The 13,971-nt window shown below is 31.9% G+C and overlaps 1 protein-coding gene across 2 annotated transcripts; it reads right to left on the bottom strand.

Moving 5' to 3' along the window:
- Positions 1-2,934: 2,934 nt before the first annotated feature.
- On the bottom strand, positions 2,935-5,344 carry LOC146950316 (uncharacterized). 2 transcript variants are annotated; one of them, XM_085746242.1, is made up of 5 exons: positions 5,228-5,344; positions 4,827-4,984; positions 4,291-4,413; positions 3,474-3,576; positions 2,935-3,371 (listed from the first exon to the last, which is right to left on the bottom strand). In XM_085746242.1, the coding sequence occupies exons 2-5, from the start codon at positions 4,919-4,921 to the stop codon at positions 3,138-3,140; spliced, it is 555 nt and encodes a 184-aa protein (XP_085602368.1). In that variant the 5' UTR covers positions 4,922-4,984; positions 5,228-5,344; the 3' UTR covers positions 2,935-3,137. The 2 variants fall into 2 exon arrangements, with proteins under 2 accessions (XP_085602368.1, XP_085602369.1); XM_085746243.1 differs by having other exon boundaries at positions 4,827-4,978.
- Between the last annotated feature and the right edge of the window lie 8,627 nt (positions 5,345-13,971).

The following is a 13,971-nucleotide window of genomic DNA, read 5'->3' as shown; positions in this document are numbered from 1 at the left end:
ATAGGCCTGAGCCTGGCCTACGAAAAAATTTACAGGCCTGAGCCTGGCCTATGGCCTATCATAGGCCGTTTTTCTGGGCCTGGCCTAGCCTATTTAAAAGCCTGGACTGGCCTGAAAGCCTACTTACCGGCCTACTTTATATTAAGGTCATCAAATAGTTCATTTAGCCTACTAAATAAGCTAAACAAGCCTTAAAGCCTACTTAAAAGCCTATTTAACTACAAGTAAATTTTAACTAGATTAAAGCCTACTTAAAAGCCTATAACAACAAAGCCTATTAAGGGACTAATAGATAGAGAAAAAGATATTTATATTTTTAATATATGCAATTATTTTAATATAAAAAAAACATTTTTTAATAAATAGTATTAATAGGCCAGCCTATTAGGCTTAACAGGCTTTTCTGGAAGCCTAAGCCTGGCCTATTTAACTAAACAGGCTTTTTAAAAAGCCTAAGCCTAGGCCTATCTACGAAACAGGCCAGGCCAGGCCAGGCCAAAACAGGCCAGGCCGTAGGCCCCTGTAGGTCGGCCTGGCCTATTCCCAACCCTAGTGACAATTAAAAAGGAACGGAGGTAGTATAATACAAGACTCATTCGAGAAACACGAAGAATCAATTATGAGATATGCCACCTTTTTATTATAAGCATTTGATTCGTTAAAAAAAAAAGATAAAGCCAACTTAATACTCACTAATTTGTGTATCATTTCGTTTGAGTAAAAATAATAATTGTGCATCATTTCGCCAACCTTTAAATAATTAATGTAATGAGAAATTTGCTACATCCAACTATAAAAAAAATATTCTATAGACTATAATGTCATGATATGGTATGTCATTTACAGTTATTAGATCAAAATATAATATTTGTATATTGTATTTGAAAAAAAAATGAAATAATTTTTTTTTGTCAATTACGGTTTAAACTAACCACCTAAGTATACATACATAAAGTAGTCGAAACACTTGCATTAAAAAAGACTCAATTGCCTGTCAATGAATTAATCTAAGTGGGAAGAGACTTTACTTGAGCTTTAAGCATATAACTAGGGGTTTGATCTCTGACTCATATGTATGGAGAAAAAAATTGGGGGAGAATTCACCTTGTGTGCCCACAGGCTCCTCGATGGAGATCAGTCAACGCTAAGCGGCGGTGGAAACTTCGTATCAATATCATAGTAAAGAAAAAACTTATACCGGTCTTAAGACTATATCCAAATAAAATTTTTTCTATAATTCTTGTTTCTGTTTGAATATAAGAAAAAAAGACTTTATACGTCTCTGTAAGCTTAATTCATTTGATATGGACATTGTATGATATATGCATGAATCGGAATTCAAACCCCGAACATCCCTATTTATTCACCTTAAGAGATAAATTTCTAGCAACTAGACTACTTGATAAAAAAAATTTTAAAAAAAAAAGACTTCATCCTATGTATGTTTGGTTTCAATTTTGGAAGGGTAAAAATAGATTCTAGAGATGTATAATTGATTTTGACACATTTGAATATTAAATTGATTCTACTTGAAGCAGGAAATTGTAAATTTCGGCTTCTACAATTGATTTAACATTGAATTTATCGTTCAATATACTTTTACTTAAATATATTCAAATATAATCATTTTACATTAAACTCCCCTTTAGCCATAATTAATTATACAAAATCAATTCATTCAAAATCAATTCCCACCGCCTCAAAACCAAACATATGCTTAATTGGTACGCAGAGTTAGCCAATTTTTCACAAGTGGCAGAATTGAAAGCATTTTCACTCCAACTCGCATCACAATTGGAGAGTGATGAAGAAGTCTGTAGTTTGAAACTACTTTTTATCTCTTCTAAAATTGTATTTTGTTTTTTTTTTTCCAAATATCTACTTGTATTCCAAATTTTTCTTGAAGAACTAGAATTAGTCTTGACTAAAAAGAAAGTGCAATAAATATAACATGAACAATCTACATCAAAGAGGTTTCCTTTTAGTGCGTTAACCTGCTATTTCTGCATGCATGTGGACTCTTCAACCATAAAAGTGCCATTATCTTGAAAATTTAATTGGACTACAGATCAGAAGATCCATTCCTCTTGGTCCCCTCATCTACTTGTAAACAACAAGCTCTACCCGTAATTTCAGATATAAAGGATCCAACACTTCCTTTCTCCTTTTTTGACTTTTTCTACCTGAAAAATCTCCTGTTTTCCAACACCCTGTGTTTTGTTTTTTTATAAAGAAATCTTCTCTTGTCTAAATTGGGTTAGTAGGAGTGTTGGTGGTACAATTTAGATTGATTTCGAAACAAGAAATATAAACCATCTCATTCAAAGATAATTTCACACGCAGTTCAGTTTAGATGACTCTAAAAAATTTGATTTCATCCGATCCAATTCAATTTAATGTGGTTTAATTTAGACTTTTGTTTTTTCTTTGCATAGCTTTAAAATTCGAACTGGTTCAATCGAAAACCAGACCCCTCACTGGTCTGATCACTCTATATATTAGATCATTTATGCAATTAACCTGACGTTAAACCGATGATAGTCAGATAGATACAATGAAAACCAGATGGTTCAACATGTCATTATCAAATGTGCATGTTATGTTGAAACAAAAATCAAAAAACAAATCATGATAAATAATAGAGGTTCGAACATGGTGCCATAGACTGATAAGGTTAGGCTTAACTAAACTAGTTGCTTTGTTTGAATAATAGCTGTATACATTTATATATATTAGCGTTTTCGTGCCCGTCTATCTGCTCTTTTTATTGCGCTAACACGTGTAAATTATGAGAAAATCTTAATTAATGGTTTACTCCAAAATAATGGTAAATCTATGCATCTTTATTGAGGAAGTATTTAAAAAAGCCGACGAAAACTGCTTGATGAACAAACTGGCAAAAAAAACAAAGACCTTTACACAAGACAGCAGCTATAGGCCTAAACCAAAGCGAAAACTTGCATGAAATTCTGGCAAAACTTTCTAGCAGAGTTGATTTAAAAATTACAATAAAATACCTAAATAGTATTAGGTCAGAAGTATGCCCTTTATCGTGACGGACTGAATTGTATTATTATTGCAAAGGTCATTTGCTCAAGAGCCAAAGTTTCAATATATTGTTCAAGTTTACCCTGAAATCACCAATTATCTCGTCCGAATCTCTGCATGGATTCCTCTTTCTTTTGCTTCACAAGTTCACGTATGCTGGGATTGAAGAAACGATCACGAACAAATTTCCTCTCCTCAGCTTGAATCTCCTTGACAGGACAAGGAAATGGGTTTGGAGGCAGTTTCTTCCCTTGAAGGCGCGCAATTTGCTTCAGACGGGCATATGCTTTCTTCTTAGCCTTCTTCTCTGCTATATATTCCATCTAAAAAGCACACACACACGCAAAAAATGTAACTATTAGAGGGCATAAAGTAAGAACAAATTCCGGAATGAACATATCCATGAATCAATTTAGGTTACACACATCTGCTACTTCCATTGCTTCATCCTCACTAATGCCATGCTCTTTTAACTCAAGAACCCTTAAGGCAAATAATCGAGACGGAGCAGGATCGATAGCAGAAAACCTGTTGAACTTAAACATTATGACCACAAACAAGTAGACATGAACTGTAGCTAATTTAATAGTCCTCCTGATGCAGATGGAAGCATCTAGAAAAAAACTACCACACACTATGCATCTTGTGTATGCCTGCATCATCAATTTGTAACAACTATTCCATTGAGGAATTCCTAGTGAATTGATAAAACCAGCTTATAAAAAAATAAATAAAATTAGTGATGAGCATTTATATTAAAAAAAGTTTTAAGAAACCAAGTAAATCACATAATAGTTCGTGGAAAAAGAACAGCCGAGGACCACAAAACCATCAACAGAACATACAAGGTAACGTAAGAATTAACAGATAGCAAAAGGAAACAGACTCATAGACACATTATTTTCATACAATCTGAGAAAACGTGAAGCAGGTCGATTAACAGCTCGCATGAGTAGTTTCATATTTAAGAACTCAGTTCACCCTCTAGAAAGAAGTCCACAATATTGAACATTGAAGAAAGAAAATTACGCACTACAGTTAGATAACAAACATAAAAGTTCTTGAAGGTCAACATTTCCCCATTCATGGATCAAAATTTAGAATATCAACTACAAGTGATGATGTCATATCACCATATACAAGCCAAATTCATAAAAGACTACGGCAATACAAAAACTGGGATGAGATGTTTCAAGCATAGAATATGGAAAAACAACAGAGACAAGAGAAAAAAGACCATACTTGATGGGATCATGGTATTTTGATTCTGGGTATTTTTTATAAAACCTCTTGACATAAACATCCTCAGGAAAAGTGATGGTCTGCAGTTTACCCTCAGGTCGAGGAAATGTTGCTGGTGGTGCCCTGGTAAGCACAATAAAAACAAAATATTAGACGAGTTTTCATCCTTCAAATAAAACGAAAAAAGGCCATAAAAAGAGTAACAGTTCTTAAATAAATGTTTGTATGAAAAAAATTCAGCAGCAAACACATGACATCCAAAGAATTCCTAAATAAATAAACTAAAAAGTATAGCATAGTCCAAGACTGGGAAAAATAACGTCTCTAGCACCATAATCCAAAGTGTGATACAGGAAAAATAATTAAATAAATTTCTGAAAATGAAAAAACTCAGAATAAAGAAACAGACATTGACAAAAAATACCATTGTTCAGCAAAAAGAGTCATCAACTATAAAAATCTAGATGGGAGATTCTCAAGTGGCACAAAAGAAACAGAGAATAAAAGGCAATAATTTAAAAGATCTGGAGATTAACTGTTCCATGGCTTTGAGCCAAACGGGTTCGGCCTTGGCCAAACCCTTCACGAGCTTTCTGGATCGAGAAAGCAAATCTCCTTTCATAAACGACATTGTTCCCACTTCTTTGATTTTCGTTCCCTGTTGCTAGTTGCTTCAATGCGCCTCTTGCTGTTGCTGTTGCAGGATTCAAGAACAAAAGTTAAAAAAAATAATAAAACAGCATAATAAAGCCGAGTCACCCAGATAAGGTTGAATTGAAATGATCATACGCGTCCAGAGTAACAAATTACACAGTTTCAATTTCACCCTAACAGAAACAAATCTTTTGTTTTGATTAGGGTTATGGAAAAATTGAAGGTGAAGGTGAAACCAAATTGATTAACAAACAAAAGGAATCAAATCAGAATCAGTACTTACAGCTGTAGGGCGTCGCGGCAGTAATGGAAGGCTGACGTCTCGGCGGCGGGCGGTAATGAACGGAGGAGGAGGAGGTGTCGCTGCTCTCTAGAGACAGAGACAGGAAGCGATTCAGATAGGAAAAAATGAAAGCGACATTCGTAATTTTCATGATAGCTCAAGGGTTGAATAGTAATTTTCAGGGTATAAACAATTTTTAAATGTGGGTCGGCTCCGCCACTGCGAATGTCGTGTCCCGTGTCTAGCGTCTGTGTCGATACTTATGTACTACTCCCTCCGTCTTACATTAAGTGACACAGTTGACTCTGTCACATGGGAGTGTAACGGTTCAGTTTGGATCGGTTTTTAGTCAAAAAATGTCCGAACCAATGAAATTTTCATCGGTTCGGATTGGTTCGGTTTTTTCTGTTTTTTAAAAAAGAAATCGAACCAAACTAGTCGGTTTGGTTCGGTTTGGATCAATTCGGTTGATCGGTTTGTTTGAAAATAGAGAAATGATATTTGTACAACCATTTTGTAACAACTTTTGGACAACTTTCTCTCTCATACTCACATGACATTCTTATCCTCTCTCTTCCTTTTTATCTCTCCATTGTTTTTGACCAATAAGAAGAGAGAAAAGCAAGGTTGTCACCAAAGTTGTCATCAAATGGATGTACAAATATCATTACTCTTGAAAATACAATAAAAAAAAATTCATATTTTCACAAATTTGAGTTTCATGTATACAACATAATCAAATATTTCATGGAACTTTGTTTTCCATATTCTCTGTTTTTCAAACTACTTTTTATAACTAATATGAAAAAACTAACAAGAGATGGACGATCCCGACGGCGGTGAGGAATAATGAGTTATGGGTGACCGAAGACAAGTGTTCTTTTTTTGCATAAACGAATTAGAGTGTGAGTGATGAGATGAAATGATGATGGGAGAAAGTGAATGAATTAAGGAGTATTTTAGGTTGGACTTCAATTTTGAGCTTAATCATAAGTGTGTGCGAGAAGGGATAAAATATTACTAAAATGGGGAGTCATGTTAGCATCGGTTCGGTTCATCGGTTTATTGGATCTCAAAATAAAAAACCGAGAACCGAACCAAACTAGTTCGGTTTAGGTTGGTTCGGTTCGGTTTTGAACGGAACCAAACAAGGTCGGATATTTCCTCGGTTTGGTTTGGTTTGGATTTTCGGTCTCAAATTTTGTATACCGGTATATATTTTTTAGGGTAAAATATGTTTTTGGTCCCTATAAATATACCAACTTTTCGTTTTAGTCCCTCTAAAGTTTTCCTTCAACTTTTAGTCCCTCAAAAATTTTCCATCTTCACTTTTGGTCCCTCCTTTAAAGTAAACTCATATGTAGAATTCATATTTTTGAATGAAATTTTGCAGAAAAATTTATAATATTATAAGAATCTCTCCCAAAAAAATTTAGAATTTTTTAACAAAACATGAGTTTAATATGAATTTTTATTTTTTTTATGGTTAAAAATTCATATTAAATTTATGTTTTGTTAAAAAATTCTAATTTTTTTGGGGAAATATTTTTACAATATTCTACACATTTCATTAAAAAAAATACTAAAATTAACTTAAAAATAGGGACCAAAAGTAGTGTTTGAAAATTTTATAGGGACTAAAAGTTGAAGGAAAATTTTAAAGGGACTAAAACGAAAAGTTGGTATATTTATAGGGACCAAAAACATATTTAACCCTATTTTTTATATTGAATATCTTCAATTATCTATTAGAAAAAATTATGAAAATTTAATATTTTGAAAATATTCAACGAGATGAATCCAACATCTTATATGATATTATTTATCTTTGTATATTAGTAAAAAAATACAGTCAAAGTATGTCAGATCAATAATACACATTGTTAAATATGTCTTCTAATATGGACAGAAGGAGTATGAAATAAGATAAAACTATCTTGAATGCATTTCAGCAATGTAGAAACATAATTTATAGCAATTCATATAAAATTAGACGCTAGTTAATAACAATTTTGAAAACTATTTCTTGTTAACCTATTATATGGAAATTGCAACAATATCAAAAAAGAGCGTTGTTGGTTTGACGGTTGGACTGTCAATATCTTCCTAAGGACCTAGAAGTCCTCCTAAATGGTCTAAGGATCCTCCTAGAGGCCTCAACGCCCTTCTAAAGGATTCTAAGGCCTAGGGCGCACCCTCCCCAGGGCGCCGCCTCAGCCAGCTTCTAGAAGCCTCTAGAGCTCGGCAGAAACACTTAAGTACCCTCATTACTTATGGCTTAAGTCACGATAAATCAAGCCCATAGAGGGCTATAAATACAACTCTTGAGAGCATTCTCAAGGCATGACCAATACAATACTAAACCCCAATATCGAAAGTTCCATAGAGTAAAAATATCATTACTCTTGAAAATACAATAAAAAAAAATTCATATTTTCACAAATTTGAGTTTCATGTATACAACATAATCAAATATTTCATAGAACTTTGTTTTCCATATTCTCTGTTTTTCAAACTACTTTTTATAACTAATATGAAAAAACTAACAAGAGATGGACGATCCCGACGGCGGTGAGGAATAATGAGTTATGGGTGACCGAAGACAAGTGTTCTTTTTTTGCATAAACGAATTAGAGTGTGAGTGATGAGATGAAATGATGATGGGAGAAAGTGAATGAATTAAGGAGTATTTTAGGTTGGACTTCAATTTTGAGCTTAATCATAAGTGTGTGCGAGAAGGGATAAAATATTACTAAAATGGGGAGTCATGTTAGCATCGGTTCGGTTCATCGGTTTATTGGATCTCAAAATAAAAAACCGAGAACCGAACCAAACTAGTTCGGTTTAGGTTGGTTCGGTTCGGTTTTGAACGGAACCAAACAAGGTCGGATATTTCCTCGGTTTGGTTTGGTTTGGATTTTCGATCTCAAATTTTGTATACCGGTATATATTTTTTAGGGTTAAATATGTTTTTGGTCCCTATAAATATACCAACTTTTCGTTTTAGTCCCTCTAAAGTTTTCCTTCAACTTTTAGTCCCTCAAAAATTTTCCATCTTCACTTTTGGTCTCTCCTTTAAAGTAAACTCATATGTAGAATTCATATTTTTGAATGAAATTTTGCAGAAAAATTTATAATATTATAAGAATCTCTCCCAAAAAAATTTAGAATTTTTTAACAAAACATGAGTTTAATATGAATTTTTATTTTTTTTATGGTTAAAAATTCATATTAAATTTATGTTTTGTTAAAAAATTCTAATTTTTTTGGGGAAATATTTTTACAATATTCTACACATTTCATTAAAAAAAAATACTAAAATTAACTAAAAAATAGGGACCAAAAGTAGTGTTTGAAAATTTTATAGGGACTAAAAGTTGAAGGAAAATTTTAAAGGACTAAAACGAAAAGTTGGTATATTTATAGGGACCAAAAACATATTTAACCCTATTTTTTATATTGAATATCTTCAATTATCTTTTAAAAAAAATTATGAAAATTTAATATTTTGAAAATATTCATCGAGATGAATCCAACATCTTATATGATATTATTTATCTTTGTATATTAGTAAAAAAAATACAGTCAAAGTATGTCAGATCAATAATACACATTGTTAAATATGTCTTCTAATATGGACAGAAGGAGTATGAAATAAGATAAAACTATCTTGAATGCATTTCAGCAATGTAGAAACATAAATTATAGCAATTCATATAAAATTAGACGCTGGTTAATAACAATTTTGAAAACTATTTCTTGTTAACCTATTATATGGAAATTGCAACAACATCAAAAAAGAGCGTTGTTGGTTTGACGGTTGGACTGTCAATATCTTCCTAAGGACCTAGAAGTCCTCCTAAATGGTCTAAGGATCCTCCTAGAGGCCTCAACGCCCTTCTAAAGGATTCTAAGGCCTAGGGCGCACCCTCCCCAGGACGCCGCCTCAGCCAGCTTCTAGAAGCCTCTAGAGCTCGGCAGAAACACTTAAGTACCCTCATTACTTATGGCTTAAGTCACGATAAATCAAGCCCATAGAGGGCTATAAATACAACTCTTGAGAGCATTCTCAAGGCATGACCAATACAATACTAAACCCCAATATCGAAAGTTCCATAGAGTAAAAATATCATTACTCTTGAAAATACAATAAAAAAAATTCATATTTTCACAAATTTGAGTTTCATGTATACAACATAATCAAATATTTCATAGAACTTTGTTTTCCATATTCTCTGTTTTTCAAACTACTTTTTATAACTAATATGAAAAAACTAACAAGAGATGGACGATCCCGACGGCGGTGAGGAATAATGAGTTATGGGTGACCGAAGACAAGTGTTCTTTTTTTGCATAAACGAATTAGAGTGTGAGTGATGAGATGAAATGATGATGGGAGAAAGTGAATGAATTAAGGAGTATTTTAGGTTGGACTTCAATTTTGAGCTTAATCATAAGTGTGTGCGAGAAGGGATAAAATATTACTAAAATGGGGAGTCATGTTAGCATCGGTTCGGTTCATCGGTTTATTGGATCTCAAAATAAAAAACCGAGAACCGAACCAAACTAGTTCGGTTTAGGTTGGTTCGGTTCGGTTTTGAACGGAACCAAACAAGGTCGGATATTTCCTCGGTTTGGTTTGGTTTGGATTTTCGGTCTCAAATTTTGTATACCGGTATATATTTTTTAGGGTTAAATATGTTTTTGGTCCCTATAAATATACCAACTTTTCGTTTTAGTCCTTCTAAAGTTTTCCTTCAACTTTTAGTCCCTCAAAAATTTTCCATCTTCACTTTTGGTCCCTCCTTTAAAGTAAACTCATATGTAGAATTCATATTTTTGAATGAAATTTTGCAGAAAAGTTTATAATATTATAAGAATCTCTCCCAAAAAAATTTAGAATTTTTTAACAAAACATGAATTTAATATGAATTTTTATTTTTTTATGGTTAAAAATTCATATTAAATTTATGTTTTGTTAAAAAATTCTAATTTTTTTGGGGAAATATTTTTACAATATTCTACACATTTCATTAAAAAAAATACTAAAATTAACTTAAAAATAGGGACCAAAAGTAGTGATTGAAAATTTTATAGGGACTAAAAGTTGAAGGAAAATTTTAAAGGGACTAAAACGAAAAGTTGGTATATTTATAGGGACCAAAAACATATTTAACCCTATTTTTTATATTGAATATCTTCAATTATCTATTAAAAAAAATTATGAAAATTTAAAATTTTGAAAATATTCATCGAGATGAATCCAACATCTTATATGATATTATTTATCTTTGTATATTAGTAAAAAAAATACAGTCAAAGTATGTCAGATCAATAATACACATTGTTAAATATGTCTTCTAATATGGACAGAAGGAGTATGCAATAAGATAAAACTATCTTGAATGCATTTCAGCAATGTAGAAACATAAAATATAGCAATTCATATAAAATTAGACGCTAGTTAATAACAATTTTGAAAACTATTTCTTGTTAACCTATTATATGGAAATTGCAACAACATCAAAAAAGAGCGTTGTTGGTTTAACGGTTGGACTGTCAATATCTTCCTAAGGACCTAGAAGTCCTCCTAAATGGTCTAAGGACCCTCCTAGAGGCCTCAACGCCCTTCTAAAGGATTCTAAGGCCTAGGGCGCACCTTCCCCAGGGCGCCGCCTCAGCCAGCTTCTAGAAGCCTCTAGAGCTCGGCAGAAACACTTAAGTACCCTCATTACTTATGGCTTAAGTCACGATAAATCAAGCCCATAGAGGGTTATAAATACAACTCTTGAGAGCATTCTCAAGGCATGACCAATACAATACTAAACCTCAATATCGATTATTGTACTTTTGCAAGTACAGCGGTAATTGTTCTTACCTTGAAGAAATGGAGACTGTCATACGTGACCGCGACGGAGGATGAAATTGAAGAGTGGTGGGCGAACTTCGCAGTGTAAACTATTCGCAATGATGTTTGGATGAATTTTGAGTCGAAAACATGGGTTCATTCTGGATTAATCCTCTTCAGAATTTGGATCTTATTCGTATCAATTATTGTAAAAACAAATATTAACATTAAATAATATTATAAAATTACAATAAAGTAATAAATAAATTCCTTTGTGAAAAAAATAAAGTAATAAATCTACTAACATACTACTCCCTCCGTTCCTTTTTAAGTGTCTTTTTAGAAAATTAACACCAAAATAGTGATGTGTATTTTTGGACATTTTCTTCCTATTATACCCTCATTTTAATCCACCAATAAATTCCTATTTCACACACTTTATCTTTCCAATAAATTTAATATGTTATGTTTCTCCCATAACAAACAATTATTATCTTTTTCTCCAACAAATTCCTATTTTTTTTTGCGCTCTCTCTCTCTCTCTCATTACAAACAATTGTCAGTTTTCTAAATATTGTGCACATCTTTTTAATTTTTGTAAGTCAATATAAAAATTATTTCAACTTCACATTTATCAAAAGTTATAAAAAAATTAACTTTCTTCCAACTCCTTTAATCAAAGTTAAGGCTTCAACTAATGCTAGAGTCACACTTGAAATTTTTAACAATTGTTACTCATCTTATTTATAGAATTTTAACTCTTCTTGAAACCAATGTTTGGAACAAAATTTTATTTAAATTTGAAGATAACAAGAAACAAATTATGTTTAAAAAAAACAAACAAACTTTGTTTAAAAAAAGAAACTTTAATTTTCCAAATAGACAGCATTAATTAGTTTTACTGAAAAAGATAAAAATAGTTGACAAAGGGTATAATTGACAAATCGTACCCTTAAAATACCAAAAAGACAGTTAAATAGGAACGAAAAATTCACCCTAAAAAGACACTTAAAAAGGAACGGAGGGAGTATTAAAATAGATGTCCTATGAATTTCCCATTTTACCCCTAGGAGGGACATTTTTTATTTTACTAATTCATGAATTCACTTTGTTGCCACATCACTATTTTTTGCCATATTTCCCATTTTGCCCTTCACCAATTTTTTTTAGGGTTAATTATGTTTCTAGTCCCTATAAAATAGCGACCTTGTAAGTTTAGTCCCTACTTAATTTTAATAGCATTTTTAGTCCCTATAAAAAAAATTTACTTATAATTTTAGTCCCTGCTAAAACAAAGTTTGATTAATTGTCCTTAAACTCTTAAATTTTTGAACGATTTTTTTGAGACAAGATTAGAACACTATGAAAGGTTCGTTTACTAAAATTTAGAATTTTCTGACATGAAATGAATTAAATATGAATTTTTTAAAACGACAAAAGTTAAAGATAAAAAGTAATAAAATCTGGATGTAGAAATCAAATTTTGCAATAATTTTTTGCGGACGAACTTTTAGTAATGTTCTAAACATGTCTGCAAAAAATTGTTCAAAAATTTAAGAGTTTAAGCATAAATTAAACAAATTTGAATTGAGTAGGGACTAATACTCAGTGCAGAAAAACAAAATTAGGGACTAAAAATGCTATTAAAATTAAGTAGAAACTAAACTTACAAGGTCGCTATTTTATAGGGACTAGAAACATAATTAACCCTTTTTTTTAATTATTTTTAAATTTTTATATTTTTAATAACTTTTAACTATTTTCCAATTTTTATGTTTTTAACTATTTTTCAATTTTTTCCTCCCAAATTCAGTTGCTTCTACATTGCCATTGTGGTAGATTAAGGTATCGTTTGACCCGACTTTTTTTCCAACTTCTCTGCATTTTTAAGGAGAAGTTAGGCCAAACACAATTTCAATTAAGTACTTACTAAAAAAAGTACTTTTTTTGAATGCATAAAATTGAATGGAATGAGCTTTGGCCAAAAGTTGTTGAATGTTGCTTTAAAAAACTACTTCTCGACAATTTATTTCACAAGCACCTCTTTTCAACTCACGCTGGGAACTTTTTCTTTTATTTTTTAATATTACATTTCAATATTTTGTTTTCTTCCATTTAACTTTATTTTATTTTATTGAACTGTTCCGTTTAATTTTTTAAGGAGGTTCCGTTTAATTTTATTATCTTTTTTTCAAAGGAATTTTATTATCTTTTTATCACTTATATATTTAATTTCAATATCGTTTAATCATCACAACCTCACAAATATTTTTATTCACGCTGTCATTTTATGATACCAAATATTTTTATTTCCTTTCTTCAACCTCGCGAATATACACACACGTTAACGTTTAGAGCTTCAACCTCCACTGAAAATAGCTTCTGCTTTTCTATACGATTTTGAAACAACCTCTAAAAAAATATTTGAACCTTTGAGGGAGCCTTACACTTCCATAACATGCAACAAGCAACAATGAACTCATCTGACAATGCCTCTACGTTCACAACTTCTTCAACTAGTACGCTTATATAAATATCTAACAGTAAACCTTCTAGCATGATCCACAAACAATACCCAACTATTAACAGCCTCTATACATGGTCAAAATCTTTGCAGCGAAATATCCAACTCCAACACCTATGAATCTTCCCTCAAACATACTAATCCTTCACTCGTAAGCCCACGACCAATTATTTCTTATGCAACTCCTCATATCATCAACTATCGCATCCTTCTTACTGAACACATTAAACAACCTCAGAAATAAGTAGAGCAGTCAATTCATATGTCATATTTAACATGCACCTCCTTATCTATTCCAACTTTCCTTTTCACCACCTTATTAAACTACCTAGATTCAACATCCAATTCCTTTTCCAACCCTACAGTACTCTT

Source organism: Medicago sativa, chromosome 2 (assembly GCF_051527215.1).
Source record: "Medicago sativa cultivar Bolivia chromosome 2, Bolivia_mono, whole genome shotgun sequence".
NCBI lineage: Eukaryota > Viridiplantae > Streptophyta > Magnoliopsida > Fabales > Fabaceae > Medicago > Medicago sativa.
The sequence above is the reverse complement of the archived record's forward strand: the minus strand, read 5'-3'. Positions and strand labels throughout refer to the sequence as shown.

Coding starts and splice junctions, on each gene's coding strand:
- LOC146950316 (XM_085746242.1), bottom strand. CDS start 4,921: ATGTCGTTTATGAAAGGAGATTTGCTTTCTCGATCCAGAAAGCTCGTG. Junction 3,577..4,290: donor AAATACCATGATCCCATCAA/GTATGGTCTTTT, acceptor TAAGTTCAACAG/GTTTTCTGCTATCGATCCTG. Junction 3,372..3,473: donor AAGCAATGGAAGTAGCAGAT/GTGTGTAACCTA, acceptor TGTGCTTTTTAG/ATGGAATATATAGCAGAGAA.